The sequence below is a fragment of the Ylistrum balloti genome, unplaced genomic scaffold, assembly GCF_031769215.1.
Source record: "Ylistrum balloti isolate Yb309-2 unplaced genomic scaffold, AGI_CSIRO_Ybal_v1 Utg370190, whole genome shotgun sequence".
In the NCBI taxonomy this organism is placed as follows: Eukaryota; Metazoa; Mollusca; class Bivalvia; order Pectinida; family Pectinidae; genus Ylistrum; species Ylistrum balloti.
The window spans coordinates 876,122-892,206 of record NW_026782170.1 but is presented as its reverse complement, the minus strand read 5'-3'; the positions used below and the strand labels follow the sequence as shown (position 1 = coordinate 892,206).

At 34.5% G+C, this 16,085-nt stretch overlaps 3 protein-coding genes across 3 annotated transcripts; 1 reads left to right on the top strand and 2 right to left on the bottom strand.

Moving 5' to 3' along the window:
• Positions 1–1,539: 1,539 nt before the first annotated feature.
• On the bottom strand, positions 1,540–5,060 carry LOC132551271 (small ribosomal subunit protein uS7m-like). Its single transcript, XM_060215395.1, has 6 exons — positions 4,938–5,060; positions 3,951–4,118; positions 3,581–3,644; positions 3,044–3,211; positions 2,370–2,507; positions 1,540–1,674 (listed from the first exon to the last, which is right to left on the bottom strand). Exons 1-6 carry the CDS (start codon positions 5,000–5,002, stop codon positions 1,594–1,596), a joined length of 684 nt encoding a protein of 227 aa, XP_060071378.1. The 5' UTR covers positions 5,003–5,060; the 3' UTR covers positions 1,540–1,593.
• A 116-nt stretch (positions 5,061–5,176) lies between these two features.
• LOC132551258 (leucine-rich repeat-containing protein 14-like) lies at positions 5,177–13,079 on the top strand. Its single transcript, XM_060215373.1, has 6 exons — positions 5,177–5,266; positions 6,433–6,675; positions 7,205–7,713; positions 8,054–8,230; positions 10,212–10,387; positions 11,178–13,079. The coding sequence occupies exons 3-6, from the start codon at positions 7,254–7,256 to the stop codon at positions 11,943–11,945; spliced, it is 1,581 nt and encodes a 526-aa protein (XP_060071356.1). The 5' UTR covers positions 5,177–5,266; positions 6,433–6,675; positions 7,205–7,253; the 3' UTR covers positions 11,946–13,079.
• Positions 13,080–14,543: 1,464 nt separating this feature from the next.
• LOC132551281 (large ribosomal subunit protein bL27m-like) lies at positions 14,544–16,085 on the bottom strand. Its single transcript, XM_060215405.1, has 3 exons — positions 16,022–16,085; positions 15,374–15,561; positions 14,544–14,906 (listed from the first exon to the last, which is right to left on the bottom strand). Exons 1-3 carry the CDS (start codon positions 16,083–16,085, stop codon positions 14,712–14,714), a joined length of 447 nt encoding a protein of 148 aa, XP_060071388.1. The 3' UTR covers positions 14,544–14,711.

The window sequence follows — 16,085 nt, the reverse complement described above, 5'->3', positions numbered from 1 at the left end:
GGAAAACTCCTCATGTGCTTCTATCTGGACTAACAAGAGTGATTAATGTAATAGCTTGTTTTGCAATCATTTGTAAAATATATAAAGTTTATACAAAAAAGGTTATTCAGCAATCACTGGAAGATCAAACATTTGATTCATGTGACATTAAAAGTGGGTCAAGATGACTTATTTGAACAAACCTAATCCAAGCATGCTACTAGCCGAAATTCCTGACCTTTCAGATATTACGTGTTTAAAGGTTTAATTACAAACGAAAATGGTGACCTGGACAAAAGCTTATCATCATTAATCCAAGAAACCTTTTGCAACATTAAAAAATATGACCCTTTGAACTTGAATGTGAGTCAAGGTCATTCACTGGAGAAAACATGAAAGCTGTTGAACCAAGCTTCCTCTGATCAATTACTATGACCATGCAACTTTTTGGTAATTGAGAAGAAGTCATTTAAAGACTGAAAGACATCAACTGGGTATGCCATAATTTTTATAAAAACTGTGTAGTTCTTTAATACCTACTCTGTAAATATCTTTGTTAAGATTCACATCACCACGTAGAATTAGTGTTTTCTTTGATGAAAAACACTTGTTACTTGCCCTATTTGTAGCACACTAAAAAAAAGTGTTACAAGAGATGAATTCTCGCATTACAAATGTACTTGAAAATCCCCACTGAAGTCAATTAGTTCAGTTAGTATCATTATTTAACCATTGCACTGAGGTGACATGACATATAGTTAAAGATTGGTTTAAAAAGCAATACATCTTTTGTTGTTATACTAATTAGCACACGATGCCAAGCTCTATCATTGAAAATGTATGTAAATGCTATATCACAAGACAATTCAATGCTTATATCTAAATTGAACTGTAAACTTTGATTTATTCTACAATATTTGTGTATGAGCTAACCGTTTATATTAATCACTCTTGTTGACCTGAATGACAACACTTGGGGCCTACCATTTGAGGAAATCTGACAACATGGTGAAAACCAACAGCGTCAGGTAGATATGTCAGGTCAGGAAATCGAGTAACTGTTGCTTAGGTGAAAGGCAAGTGTTTTATCTCTGCACCAACTTAGCACCTATGTATTTGTACATTTACATTCCATATGAAGGATGATGTCAATGTTATCTTGATATAAATCAAAATAGATTTTTCATTATTGATTATAATCTGTCAGCATGAAATGGTGCTTACAAAAATGATGTTAAGCCTATTGTCAAGTGCTAGGTGGCACTCATCATACCATAAGTCCCACTTTCTTCTTAAGATTACAAATACAGATAACTGGGGATAAACATAATCAAGCTTTTGACAGAAAAACGATTGTAGTTTCCTTCAGAACTGTTTTTAACAGAATTGCTTTCAAATATCAGGAACTGGGATGGAGTTAGAAAGAGTTTAAGTAATTTTCATGGCACTAAGGTTAGGTTTACTTTTCCTTTACTTAGAATTAATCAATCCCTAACCTATTCTTATACAGTAAATGAATCTCCTAGATGAATTCTTATAGGAAAAATCACCAGTGAAGCCTTTTTAGACTCAAACATAATCTTTATTGATCACACAATTCATGCACAAACAAAATCATCTATTTCTGAAGGAGGCAAATGCTTTGTTGTCATCACACCGCTTCAGTAGGTCTTGTTTTCTTTTTACACTCTTACCCTGCAACACAATAACCAACCTTCAATATTTAAAACAAAACCAATAACAAAAACAATCAACAATTATTAATACAATATAACCATTAAGCCCATAAAGCACACTTGCCTTTCATGTCTAGCTATTTTATGTTAAAAAAATGTTTATGTTTTATGGGTAGGGATGGAGAGAGCCTGGATTTCTATGATCATGTTTTCAATAAAGCAACATGTACCGGTACATATTTTATCTAAAACTGAACTCATAGCAATGAAATTTGTCACAAACTTTACAGTGTGGTTGCTAGGGATAGTATACTTTTATGTGGGAGGGAAAGACAGCTGGCACATGCTATAATGCTACTCAAAATAGAAAAGCGGCGTCATTTCATTTAGTGTGTACATCTTGCAAATTGATAACGTTATCAATTTTGACACACATTTAATGGGACATTCACAACAACTTACATTTTTTGCTGTTTTTTTTTAAAGTACTGGTATGTGAGAAAAAAGAGAAAACATTAATCTGTTTCATGGAGAATGATATCTCCACCTTTGTGTGAGAGTTTGGTTGGCTGGTCAGCACTAAACAAACCTGCGAACCTGCTTAACTCCTACACAAAGGTTGACATATCCCTGTCCCTGGATTAGACACATGTAATATTCTATTAACTACCTGCACACTAAATAAATACAAAAACATGTTATAGTTGTTCTTACTTCATTGTTACTGGCTTCTATGAGTTCTTTTGCAAGCATGTCTGGGAACTTTGCTTTTCTGTCTTTCTCTGCAGCACTCTTAATCAAGAATGTCATGGCTTTATATGTCTGTGTTTCAGGATTACATGCAATAGGAACCTGAAATTAATTATCATCATTACAAAAAGTATCACAAAAGAATATAGATATCTGCTTAATCTAAAGTTGTAGCATATACAATGTATCACCATAAAGTCAAGGTTCCATGTCTCCTAATCACAATTTTGTTTTATCTTGATTAAAAATGGTGTGCATTTTGTTTTCAACAAGTATTTAAAATGAATGCCATCCAATACTTCCGATCAACTATTAAATATACACAATCAGTGACAAAGGAGAATCCGAATTTCAAATCTGAAGACCCATTCAATATCTCCTGCAGAAATAGCAGTAGTGAGATATTTAAAGATTTATTGATGAAATCAGTTTTTATTCTACAGTGAATGGCTGAAACAAAAACATAAAAGCTCTGATAATCAGTTTCATAAAATTGATGGTGACTTGGCCATTTTGAACTGATACTAAACAAATTCAACACAACCAAACCTAAAAAATATAGGTCATTTTCAATTACTCTGATGTCTTTAACTATGATAGGCAATTTTACAACACATGTTATTGTTTTTTCTCCTTACCTCATACCACACCCCACCTCGCATGACTCTTGTGGTATGAACATTAGGGCGACAATTTTCCACCGCTTCAAGGAACACATTTACAGGATTAAGCTCTATTTCAGACTGCTCATCTTTATTTGCCTTCTTATATTTCTTTAACTGTATCACTTTCACCTTCTTAAAGGTCTACAAAAAAAGTACAGGAAAGTGTTACATTATACATCAATAAGATGATAAATATAATTAACAAGCAAGTCCTAATTACTATCATGTATTCATAAATCAAATTATTTTCCATTTTGCATAGCATTGGTGTTTCACTCCAAATTAATTTCCACACAAAATATCAGCATCCTAATAATTCTATCACCATTAATTAGTGCAGACTCTGTGACAGACTTAAAAGAGAAGCATGAACAAACAGTAATATCTTATACCTCCAGTTACTTCATAGCAGGGACATCAAAACAGCTTCAACAAGGAGCAAATGCTAAATAATTGTACATGTAAATTCATTTGCATACAGCACATTACTGAATGAAAATATGTAATTACCTCTTCCAACAGATTCCTGGATAACTCCTTCTTCCCCTTTCTCATCAATATGTTGATAAATTTCCTAACAATGCAAAAATGAAACAATAAATGTGAATTCTTCTTATCCATATTTCTTAAAGTATGACTTTACAAATTACATAATAATTACAAAACAATACATATACTTCAACATAATGGTTTATAAAAACAACAGTATTTCGTTTTATAAACAACATACAAATGCATCCTGAATATTATTTCTGTCTCAGATATAATGGTCATGCAATGCACTTGTTCAAGTTTTCCATCAACTGCTTAAATTTGTGTACTTTGCTCTTTGTTTGGAGTTATGTTTCCTGGTCTGATAAGGTCCAAAAATCTTACTCACTGAACTTCTGGTACATAGGTGAATGACAATGATTGTTCTGTCCTTGGTGCCATTATTGGTCGAAACAACCTAGGATCAGTAGCTGTGACTGGCTTCTTTAGTTCTTTTTCGTTTATGGTGGGTTCCAGGTATTGAGCAGAATACCATTTTGATCGCACTTGTATAAAACTGTAAATATTAGATATTAAATTAAGAAAAAACATCACAATATCTTATAAGTACTTAAAAACAAACAACCAGTTCTTCAAGTAGATGTGCTCTCTCAAATTATCAAAGTGATATTTTGATATTTTGTACAAGTTGTAAATTTGTGGATGTTCCGTTCCTTTGAAGAACGCTTTCTTAAGACATTTCAAATTGTTGTCAGCAACAAAATATCTTTCCTGTAAGCAATTCAGACAAGTAAAATCTATGGAAATAATTCTGAATGATAAAAAATTTGACGGTCTTAATATAGAATATTTAAAATCACAGAATGATGTGCTGTTTTGGAAAGGAAACTAAAAACATAGCATCTGATGCAAAAAGAACTAGAAGCAAAACTAAAAGTAAACTTGAAAATCTAGAACACATACATGCATACATATAAATACTGAAATGCATGGAAAATTGTTTGTGACTCTATAATTAGGACTCAAAGTTGAGATATATGTTTGCAGAGCATTGTGCATGTACAACTGTGTTTTAACACAATCAGGACCATAGATAAATTTACAAATGATGTTTTTAAATAGACTTAGCTAGACATATAGCGAATTTCTACTAATTAGATGTTTTATTGTTAATTTTTGTGTCATTTTGAGGCATACCATTTCTTCTAGATGGACATAAGCCTAAAAAACTACATCTCGTGAACTTAAAACAAGAATTTGGAAGTGGGGAGAGGGTTTGTATAAAATGCATTTTTTGTTAGTTTCGTATGAGTAGACAATCTGATCACAAGAAAACGCATTACTGAGCGATAATAACAAATTAGTCCTTACTTACGTTGATAAACGAGAATTTGATGACGCCAGGCACTGAAACAAAATTTTCCCTTTGCACAGAGTCATCTTGAAAATTGACTTTCAATGCTTATATAACCTGTTTAACCTGTACATTATCTCAAAGTGAGCGTTAGGTGTCGGTAACCTTTTCACGTTCTTGTGAATCAACGTCTTTGGTATGTTTGCAACAGTAGAGAGAAAGACATGTAATATGTAAGACAGAGGCTCTAGTGTTTATGCTTCCTATGCTTCTTATTCCAGTATTCTCTGGACGTATCGTTGTTTCAGACGCATGAAGTTATTGTCTGACATAACAGTTCTTCTTTAACGGTATTTATTTTAGTACGCTCTTTTCTCAATATAAAAATGGCATGTTCACGATTCTAATTTCCAAAGCACCCTTGCATACATTGAAATTTAATTAATTCCAAAATGTTATATTGGCCTTCACGATGGTTAAAGTTACTGTGAAGTGGAAGTGAAAATTTGACAATAATACGAAGGTGTCACCACTCATTAATGCTACGACATTCCTCTCATTAATAATAAGAGGCCACCTAAACATAATATTTTGCCCCTGGTAAATCATATATTCTGTATACGCATACAAAAAAAACTGATGTAAAGTGCTGAGTTTGGTAATGTATATGAGCACGAGGAGAAGTTGTTGCCTTGTTAGTTCTGGCAAGATGGAATCTTCAATTAGTGTGTTTAAGCCCAAACAAGGGCACTGTATTCCTTACTATCCTTATATTAACTACTGTGAATTTCACTTATTCAAGCGGTAGAATGTCCAGTTAGAGACTGAAAGGTCGCTTGTTTGAACCCTAGCGGTGGCAGACCTTCTATTGCATATGCATATTTCTTAACTTTAGATCAAGATTCAGTTCTGTAGAACAATTGTGTTTCATGTGTGATTTGTAGAAGATAGAGGTGATTTATTGAAGTTACAAAACTGAGATTGTGACTGGGGAAGTAGTATGGGTAAGTTTACAGTACAGATCATCCCACTTAAATCAGCTGACAGGAGTTCTTTTAGAATATCAGCCAAAGGGGACAAGAAAAGCTGATTTAACTTTTGTCCTGCCTATTGCACATCTACTGCATAAAAGAACCAAACATGAATTATCTTAACCTATTTGAAAGACCACAGGGGTAAGATATGTTAGAAAATTGTTTTAACGAATTAGCCATGAGTGCTCGGTGTAGAAGGTGGGCATTAAGGTTGCTTTACTAGCCCTGGCTAGTTGGAATTTCCCTTTGGTTGGGCAATAGAATGTTTTGCTAGAGACAGAGGGGTTGCAGGTTGTTTTTCATCAATCCTTTCTATTACAGATTTAGTGTAGATGTTGAGAGTTAAGGTCGCCTGTTAGCCCAGGATTGTGAGAATTTCCCTTTAGTCAAGCAGTATAGTGTTGAGCTAGTAACCAAAAAGTCGGTAGTTCAAATCGCGGTGGTGACAGGATTTTTTTTTTCATTACTCCTTCCTGTTACAGATTTGGTGGCATACTACAACACTTGAAGGATAGAAGCAGTAGGCGATTGAGATGCTTCCTTGGAAGATATTGAACCTTTGTTGATTTTGTCATTGAAGACACTGTGAAGAAGGGTGTAATGTAGATGTTGAGAGTACAGGTTGCATTTTTAACCTGATCTAGTGGGAATTTCTCATTAGTCAAGTGATAGAGTGTCCAGCTGGAGACTGAAGGGTTGCTATTTTGAATCCAAGCAGTGGCAAGGTGTTTTTTCATTACTCTTTCCTATTACAATTAATACTGATATTTGTCAGATAAATACTTTGGATGCTATGGAGTACTCCAAAGGCAAAGCTTTACATGATTAACATTGAACATTTTTACAGGCATCAAATACTTTGAAAACTTTTAAGATAATTTTTTAAGTTTCAGAAGGCCCAAGGTTCCGTTAACTTGCATTTGCAAGTAGGTACTTGAGATGGAATGCTACAGAATGTCCTCAAATAAATAGCCTTAAGTTCACTGGGGTCAGACTTGTTATAACCAATCACATTTTCCGAAAGAAAAGTATCAGATTATCAGGAGTGATTGAACACCATCACCATATATAATTTCTTACGCACATTTGCACCTTGAATACAGATTACAAAACACATTATTTTGTCATGGCATGTAATGCTTTAATATCCTTGTAAAAGAAACAGGCTCTTTTGCCTCTTGTGATAAAATAGGTACAAGTCTCTTGGTATTATGAAACAACTATATAATAGATATATCTTTATATCTTTTGTAGGTGAGAATGCTAGTTTTCTTGTGTTGGACAGCTGTAAACAGGTGACAGGATGCAGACATCCCTACAATATGACCATTATCAGGGGGCAGTGTATCCACTGGACCTACATGCAGATCCAAACTATGGCCAGTATAGAAAGACTAACATAAAATCACTGTTGAATCTGTGTGCAGAGTACATTGTGCGTGATGCCTCATTCACAAAAGAAGCAGTGCAACATATCCCCTACCACCTCAGTGTGGCACTAATGCAGGCAGCCCTTCTTGATAATCGTGACCGCTCCATGGAAACGCTCATTTCTCACTGGCCACTCAACAGTCTCACTCTAAAAAAGCTTGCCCCTAGTCTGTTCACATCTGCAGTGCCTCTATACAACTCAACATATCTGATGGACATTGTTCGCCAAAGTCTGCGGTACACAACTTGTCTATCACACACATTCCTGGAGTGTCTGAAAAAACGCACACCAACAAAGCTCAAGTATCTTGATATGACAGGGTTCCCAACAGGTAACAGCTTTTATTACAAGACTTTCATATACTTCTTTACAAAATGAATTGAACTATTTGTTTGATAATTTTAAGATTTTGAATTGTATTTGAATTTGAATAATTATTATATGCTATTTCTGCACACTGTATTATAGATGATGATTTCATTAATTTAGTGCTCACTTTTACATGTGTTTAAACAATGGAAAATGGTTAGATGATCATTCTGTTTATTTCTTTATATCCTGACCGTATCATTTCTATTTCTAATGTAGTCCTGTTCATTCTAGTCCTGTAAAGCCAACTGTATCCAATGCTTACATATTCCTGTTTCACCTGTGGTGCTGATGTATTACAGCGGAAGTCATCCTGTTTTACTTGGCGACTCACTGTATGTTGGCACACAATGAGGCCAGACAGACTGTCATGGTGGACATGTACAACAGAGTGGTCACCCTGCTCCCTGACCAAACAGAATCAGCAGATACTTCACATCAGCTGATGACTGCCGATACCACCATTCCAGATTCCAGCTGTAGGTGACTTGTCCATAACAATGAACATATGTAGCACAGTAGAAATAAAATCCCATTTTGTTCTAAAACTATATATACATTGGATAAAAGATATAGTGATATCTCCTGTCTACTGAACTGGCCATCTGTTGGGATATAGTCTTGTATGCATGATAATGTTGCTGTTTCTCGAGAAGGATTCTATGGATCGTTTTCTAATTTCATATGTATGTTCCCCTTGGTCATTAGTTTTGCATTCTCATTTTGGAACTGTTTTGAAGAAAAAAAGGGTTGACAGGAGGCCATCTTGGATTTTGGCAGAAAGAGTTTGTCATATGTAGGTTCATCATTACCCCTACTTGAGCAAACTGTTTGAAGACTGATTTGAAAAACAAGGAGGCCAGTATTGGATTTTGGCAGTCGTAATTTGTTATTGTTACTTCAGGAGAAGCACTGGATGGGTCTGTCTCAGATTTCATATATAGGGTTCCCCTCTGTTGTGCCGTTTTGAATTTTGGACTGATCAGAAGAAATGAATTCCTGACAGGCAGCCATGTTGGATTTTGCTACTTCTAAAGAGGAATTTAAAATTTGATGTAATGAAGAGATTAACAAAACATAAGTAGAGAAAAGAAGGGAAAAGATCCATATTTTAAAGACCAAATAGATTTAACAGTGTTGGACATTAAGATCCCTCTCTTATCTCTTGCTTAAGCTTATTACATGAATTGTTAGACTGTACAGTTGTGCTTAATGGCATGATTTCCTATCTTAAATAATAAAATTTGAGGTAATTGTATATCCTACTCTAAGGTAATGGGACGTGTATGTTAATCACTTTGTCCTTCTGTGCTTGTGTTTGTGCAAGCATACACAATGACCTTTTGTATTGGATATCTTATGAACACCACAACAGATTTACCTATTGGTCAAAGGTTTCCCTTGACTGCTTTGGGAATAGAAAGCTAGTGTAGAAGATGTCATGAACGCCCCCAACAGATTTAGAGTAATTAAAAACAATCACCTGATAACACTGGCTATTCACTTCCTGATCCATGTATGGGGGTATGTGACTATATGTGAACCCCTGCTAATACCAAGACAATTGTCAACATACAATGATTCTATAAGAGTTATGTCCTTTTCCAATTTCTGTAATTGCTTTTGTGTTAGTGGTTGAAAACATTGGACTGGCTAAACCGGCATGAGAAATGCTTGGCACTGGTCAGGACCGAGGTTGGACAGTGGAATATTCATCAGTTTGAGGGGACCCAGCTGTACCTTCTGAAACTAACTGACAGAATATCATTAACATTCAGAATTTTTGCATAAAACAATGTTGGTGGATGCTATTTCTAAAATTGTTATAATCCTCAGTACAGGTTAAAATGTAACATATTTTTGTTATTGGTAGATATTGCTTTTAATGTTTGACAGGAAATTCCAAGACTGTATGTTTAGCCTTACACGTAACATTTAAAACATCTGATATCAGTGCATTTGTTTATCATGCAACAATTCCATTCTTCCAGAACTGTTTCAACCAGGGTACACAAGTGTATATGTAGTCATTGTACTAATGTGTTTTTGTCTTAAGAATGTCATACCTGTCAGCTTTTCCAAATATTGCTGGATTATACAAGATTTTTGTACTGCCCTTAGATTATAAATATCTTTCAAAATTACACCTTTTATTCTTTTAAAGATGTTAATTTTCAAACTTCATATAAATATTCTATGCCATAGGTTATTTAGTTTATTAATGTTACTATGTTGGTAGCATTCACTTCTAGTTAAAATTACATTGACTTTCTCAGCAGACTTTGTTTCATAGATAAAGAACACACAAGGATATAAATACCCTACCTACAATAATTGTTTTGTTTTGGTATAAAGATTCTGCAAATTTTGATTATTTTATGTCATTTTCTAATTTAGACTTAAGCAAGATTGATTATATGGCTTGTTTATATTCTTGATATTTTATACTTTGTGTTGTAGTCACAGTAAAGATGGACGCCTTTGTTACCTCAGACCAGACTCATGCTGAACTATGTAAAGCTCTTAAAGTGTCTGGTTTCCAGGACAGTAAGCTGAAAATTGTCCTGGAAAAATTAGATGCAACTTGCCTTGGGGAACAGAAGCTCCATATACTGCTACAACAAATCAATCCAAAGGTATGGTATATATACTGACTGCTATGTCTCTATGCCAAGTGTAGTTCAATAGTGTCTCTGTTTTAGATTACTGCTACAGTACTTAGCAAAAAAACAAAGTGCCTTCAGTAGAAGGAATACTAATTTAAGTCTCTGGGAGGTGATTTTGTTGGTGTTTGTTAGCAAAAGGGACACTTTCAACAGCTGGTGAATATTTCATGAGATCTATAAAGCAAGATAAATTTGGCTTCCTTTTTTTTGTTCAAGACTTGACTTTTGCAATTAATATGTTATTGCTTCTCTCCATACATAAGACAGTTTGAACTGTACAGTTATCATCAAATTTTGGATTCATTATTGAATAGAAAAAATTCTTGGATGTTTGTTGTCTTAGACAACAGAAACTAGGCATATTTATGAGAAAATGCATCACAGTGAATTTATATTTGGTTATTAACATGGCTTATTTACTAATGGACCAAAAAATGTCAATATCCGGTACATATTACTAAATAAAATATAAATCAGTGTTTAAGCAGAGTATAGCATCTTTTGTGTGGTAATGTCATATTTCAATTTGCAATAAATATTAGGAAATACATTTGCAGATTAAGATCAGAAAATAAAATATATGGACTGAATCTGTTTATTTACTTTCTAAGGTATTGATGAATTCATAATGCAAGTGTATATGTTAATGTAGTATCAACAATCCAGCTGCAGGCAAGATTACTAATTTGTGTAATTCTTGCTTAAAATAAAACATACATGTGCTCTTGTAATGGTGTTATATATATATTCATCTTTGTAGTTCTTGCAAAGTCTGCGTCTGAAGTATAATGCTCTGAATTGTGAGGACTTCTGTAGGCTGTCACCAGTACTAGAGCGGTTTAATGGTTTAACAGCCCTTGATTTGTCCTGTAACAGCATCAGGCATAAGGACTCATGTGACAGTCTAGCCCAGCTCCTCTCTGCTTTACCACATCTTATTCGACTTGACCTCAGCAACAATCGTGTGAAGACACGTCTTCGCCAGATTTTGTCCAATATGCCCAGTACATTGCAGTACTTGAGACTGGTGGCATGTGGCCTTGCCTTCACGGATATTGCATATTTGTCAGTCTCCCATCATATCTCTGGACTGGAGGAACTGGATCTCAGTGAAAACAACCTACAGCCAGCTGCAGCCAACATTAGTAAACTATTAAGGGGCTGTAAGTCAACACTTCACACACTGGAGATGGAGGATTGTAAGTTGCGCGACGACACAATGGAGCTGGTGGCAGGCAACTTTGGCTCTATGGAAACCCTTATGTATGTGAATTTGTCTGACAATTCACTAAGCATGCCTGCTCATGAGTGTGTACTTGAAGCATTGATAGGACTGTCCAGTATTCAGGCATATCGCCTCTCCTTTTCCAAGGAGTGCTACAGTCTTGACATACCTGACTATGAACAAATAATAAGAAAGGATATGTGTGTAGCACAAATGTACCGTATAATGAGGGACAGTAGAGGGGAAGCAACCTTACCACATCTAATATTTGTGGAACTTGAGAGATTAGATCATGTGGAATGACAAAATGAGAAAAATCAGCATGTAAACTGGTGTCAGTAGAATTAGAAAACAAAAGATATATTTGCAACTCCTATAGAATTACATGATCTTCTTATACTTCAAACAATGTTAAAAGGGCTGTAAATTTGAAACAAGTCATGTGTCACACAATGTACCTATTGCGTAACCATGTTAGTTGTATATTTCACAAACCTAAAATATGTCTTGAATAAACTATACACCTAAGCTGTGATTTGAAATCAAAGCAGAGTGCAGTACACTTACGTATTGTCTCGTAATTGTTTATGAGAATCAGCATGAAAAGTGCCAAAATAAAAGATTCTCTTAAAGAGTTGCGATTACATTCCTCCAATAGTCAACTGCTCAATGTTTTATATCTCAGTTATGAGTCACTTTAAGTCGGACTACCTGGTACATCTTTCACACGTTGAGAGCACATCATCGTACTTGCCTCGTCAGCAGGTCTGCTTCTTAATCTGATCCTGGAGTATACCTTGGTTCTATTTCTTGCATGTAGACACCAGACCGTATGTAGTCTATTAATTTATCACACAATTGTCAGGTCATTAATTGTATATACTCAAACAGTATTTTCTTACATGAATTGATGTTATAAAACCTATTTGGTATGTTGTGACACCAGAGATGATGTTATGATACCAAACATTCACAAATTCCATATTGGTATCACAATGGAACCCTATACCAAGAATAACTACCAGAGTGATACATAAATAGCTCATCTGTAGCATTTACAAATATAATAGATTATGTGATCAAAGGATCTTACTATGGTTTCCTTTTTACTTTCAAAACTTGTATGAAACTTACCATTATTAAATTGTTTTAGACTCATTTTAAACATCTCATGAAGTGAAAACTCCTGTAAAATGTAGCACTACTGTTAACTCTTACAACCTCTATTTTAAATTGACACAAAGTGGTGAAATTCCTGTTTCTGGAGGATGTCTTTGTCATGAATACCACACTTATTTTATATAAACACCATGTGAAGTTTCTGTGTGAAATATGAATAATAAATACAATGAAATCCATTGGACATTTGAATTATTGAAATATATATGGATAGAACCACAGGGGCTTGTAACAAATTTTATGGTGGAGGGAGCTTGTGAATTATACCACAATTAGTTGGAAGGGATGTGTGTAGTATATGTAACAAGCTCTATACAACAGAAAAAATGTTACATGGGTAGAGCAAAGAATACTGAATATTTTGGGTTCTGATTGTAAGCATTTACATTTCCTCAGTCACTATGCCTTCTTTGGGAAATTCGTAAGTCACTGTTGGTCGTTGGTCACATGACTGAAGATAATGTCCAGGCAGAAATAAGACTTCAGGGCTGTCCAGGAAGCTTCCACTTCAAGTGACAAGACAGCTTTATTTAATAGATTTCAAAACACTGTGTGTATGTGTTATAGATTTTTTTAAATAAGAGAAACTGTTGTTTGGTGGTATGGAAACAAATATGAGGGCAAGACAAGAATCTTCTATGAATTGAAACATGAAAATATGTGGTGTGAGTGTATACAGTAATTTTAGCCCCAACAAAATAGGTTCAGACTGATTTATAAAATATTAAGAAGTCTGTCAAATACACCATGGAACAAATTTATGTCAAGATGCGAGTGGGAATGAATGTGCACAGACATGTGAGAAAATATTGTAAAAGTAATCTACAGATGAAAAAACTGAGAATAAACAAGGGGAAAAATGAATTGTAATCTTGTAAATGCAATGTGTAAACATCAACTTACCATATAATAAGTTACACTTGCCATTGTAGAATTGGTTACCCTTCATATCAGGCCACTATATAACTAGTTACACTTGCTATTTAGTTTACCAGACCACCTTAAAATTGGTTCCTATATAGTTTACAAGGCCACAAAGAATTGGCTACTTTATATAGCTTACCAGGCCACAACAGAATTTGTTACCCTTACACTTTAGTTTACTAGGTCACCATAGAGATGGTTACTGTTCGGTCTACCCCACATGTAGCAATTCCTTTTCAATATGGAGTCATGGATTAAGTTCCCATTTCTAACCTATCCCTCTGCCTCATGTTTTAATCATGACAAAGTTTAGTGTTCAAGTATTTTGTGTAATTAATAGTTTGCCTCAAATGAGGCACTTGTATGGGTTTGAAAAAGCTTTTGTATATTCCTCAGAGAGCGAATTGAACATAGGCAAATTTGTGTATAATGGTACAAGGGCAAAATTAACCTGGAGTGGAAATATCCTAGTATACAGTAACTTAGATAAAAAAAGGAAAAAGGAATCTCTAAGTGTAAATTCAGGATGACCGTTTCTTCCAATCAATTTTGAAATTTATCATCCACAACTAAGAAAACTGTCATATGAAATTGAGAAAGTTCTTTCCAGTTCTTAAGTTAATTGTGGCCATTATTACTTTCCTCTTAAATCTACACATAAAATGACTACTTAAGTAAACTTTAAATTTTTGTTCAGAGAGAAAAGTAATTTTCTAAGGATAGACAAAGACATTTGGATAAGAAAGGAACTGTCCAATATATGATGGTGGTAGGCCAAAAAAAAAGAACAAAAATTGATACATCTACAAATAATTTATTTACAATTGAAAACACACATACTGAAATTCTCTCAACAGTCATTGCAAATGGCTGATAACATTGTTATTTCAAAACATTTTCTAACATTCAAAAAATGCATCAACATCACATAATTTCTTTCATGCCAGATATCATGCTTATATCTTATCATACTTGATCAACTAGTCTGAATTTCCCATGAAGTCGGATAGGGTAGACATTAAAGAATTTTTTGTAAATAATCACACCCTTTTGTACAGGAGCATAGAGTGGACTGTCTGGCTTTGGATTGAGGCGTTCACAAGATACGATCACCTTTCCATCACACATGGCTGACATGGTGTAGTTTCTTGAAATATCCACCTGTAAATGAAAAGTTGATTGACACAAAATTCCTCAAAAAATATATTTACCTAGGTAATACGAAGAAAAATTTTGATGAAATGTCTGCAACATTTTACAAAAGTCTGTTTAAAGGTAAATTTTGATATTCAGTTGAATATTATCTTTAAACATGCATTTGATTTTGGATCAGGTTCGTTATATGACATTGGCTTGTTGTATAAAACATGTGGACATCCTTTTTTGTTGTGACTCCAACTTAAACTTGACTTTCCAAATTCACCATTTAATTATGAAATCCTATGGATTCAGCCTACCATTTTTTTTAATGGAAATACCTATGCCAAATCTGCTTATCATTTACATGTTGACAAGAAATGTGCCAATTTACAGACAACATTGATGCTTTATTGCCTCCGAGGAAATTACTTATCAGTCATCTTAAACTAAAATGGCTGTTACAGAGACAAATGCATTAGCAAACCTACATTTTCCCCTGGATAGAATCGGAGGCCTGTCTGCTTCACAAGAACTTGACCTTGATGAACAAATGTACCATCCTGAACTTTGATACCCCTGTTCCTCCTTCTTGCTCTTCCAGTATCCATGGTACCTCTCCCTGTTCCAACTTTCACTCTTTTAGCCGTCCTAATCTGGACAAGAGGCAAGCCTGAAACTGAAAACCATATTCAAAACTAAAGATTTTTTTTCAAATAAAGAAAATACCAACATGGCAACATAATCATAATTCAAACAGAAGGAAGCTTAACGCGGAGACTCGTGGAAAAGTACAAGCAGAATAAGACCAGGTGTTTCAGAAGAGTAAGCGTTTCAATGCATTTCGGTCGAATTAGTTTTGTTTGTTGTTAGACTTAGGTATCATGTTTTTAACACAAAATCATTTTTAAAATCTTGATATTCTGTGAGCCAAATATGTCCATGGACACCCATTGGGTACACTGCTTAAGGGGTCCGAAACTAATGCACCGAAGATATAGACAGTGTCCTGTCCGTCCATGGACATGCGTGCAAGTGGTGTGTTTTAGAAAGAATTTGATCATTTATGTAGGCGGTAATGATAAAATCTTGACCAGAATTAATAGTGAAACAATATCTGTTTGAAACAATTCACAAACCATTTAAAGGTGATAATAAATTTGGAACTGCTCGTTGACAGCATCTCGTCAAGGAGGCTGACAT

Bases quoted from the DNA above. Each gene is read 5' to 3' on its own strand.
- LOC132551271 (XM_060215395.1), bottom strand. From the start codon at position 5,002: ATGACTCTGTGCAAAGGGAAAATTTTGTTTCAGTGCCTGGCGTCATCA. The intron at 3,645-3,950 runs GTGAGTAAGATT...TTGCATTGTTAG, and splicing joins ACCTATGTACCAGAAGTTCA to GAAATTTATCAACATATTGA. The intron at 3,212-3,580 runs GTAATTACATAT...CTTTTTTTGTAG, and splicing joins CCAGGAATCTGTTGGAAGAG to ACCTTTAAGAAGGTGAAAGT.
- LOC132551281 (XM_060215405.1), bottom strand. From the start codon at position 16,085: ATGTCAGCCTCCTTGACGAGATGCTGTCAACGAGCAGTTCCAAATTTA. The intron at 15,562-16,021 runs GTTTGTGAATTG...TATGGTTTTCAG, and splicing joins TTTATTATCACCTTTAAATG to TTTCAGGCTTGCCTCTTGTC. The intron at 14,907-15,373 runs GTAGGTTTGCTA...TTTCATTTACAG, and splicing joins GATTCTATCCAGGGGAAAAT to GTGGATATTTCAAGAAACTA.
- LOC132551258 (XM_060215373.1), top strand. From the start codon at position 7,254: ATGCAGACATCCCTACAATATGACCATTATCAGGGGGCAGTGTATCCA. The intron at 8,231-10,211 runs GTAGGTGACTTG...TTTGTGTTGTAG, and splicing joins CACCATTCCAGATTCCAGCT to TCACAGTAAAGATGGACGCC. The intron at 10,388-11,177 runs GTATGGTATATA...TCATCTTTGTAG, and splicing joins TACAACAAATCAATCCAAAG to TTCTTGCAAAGTCTGCGTCT.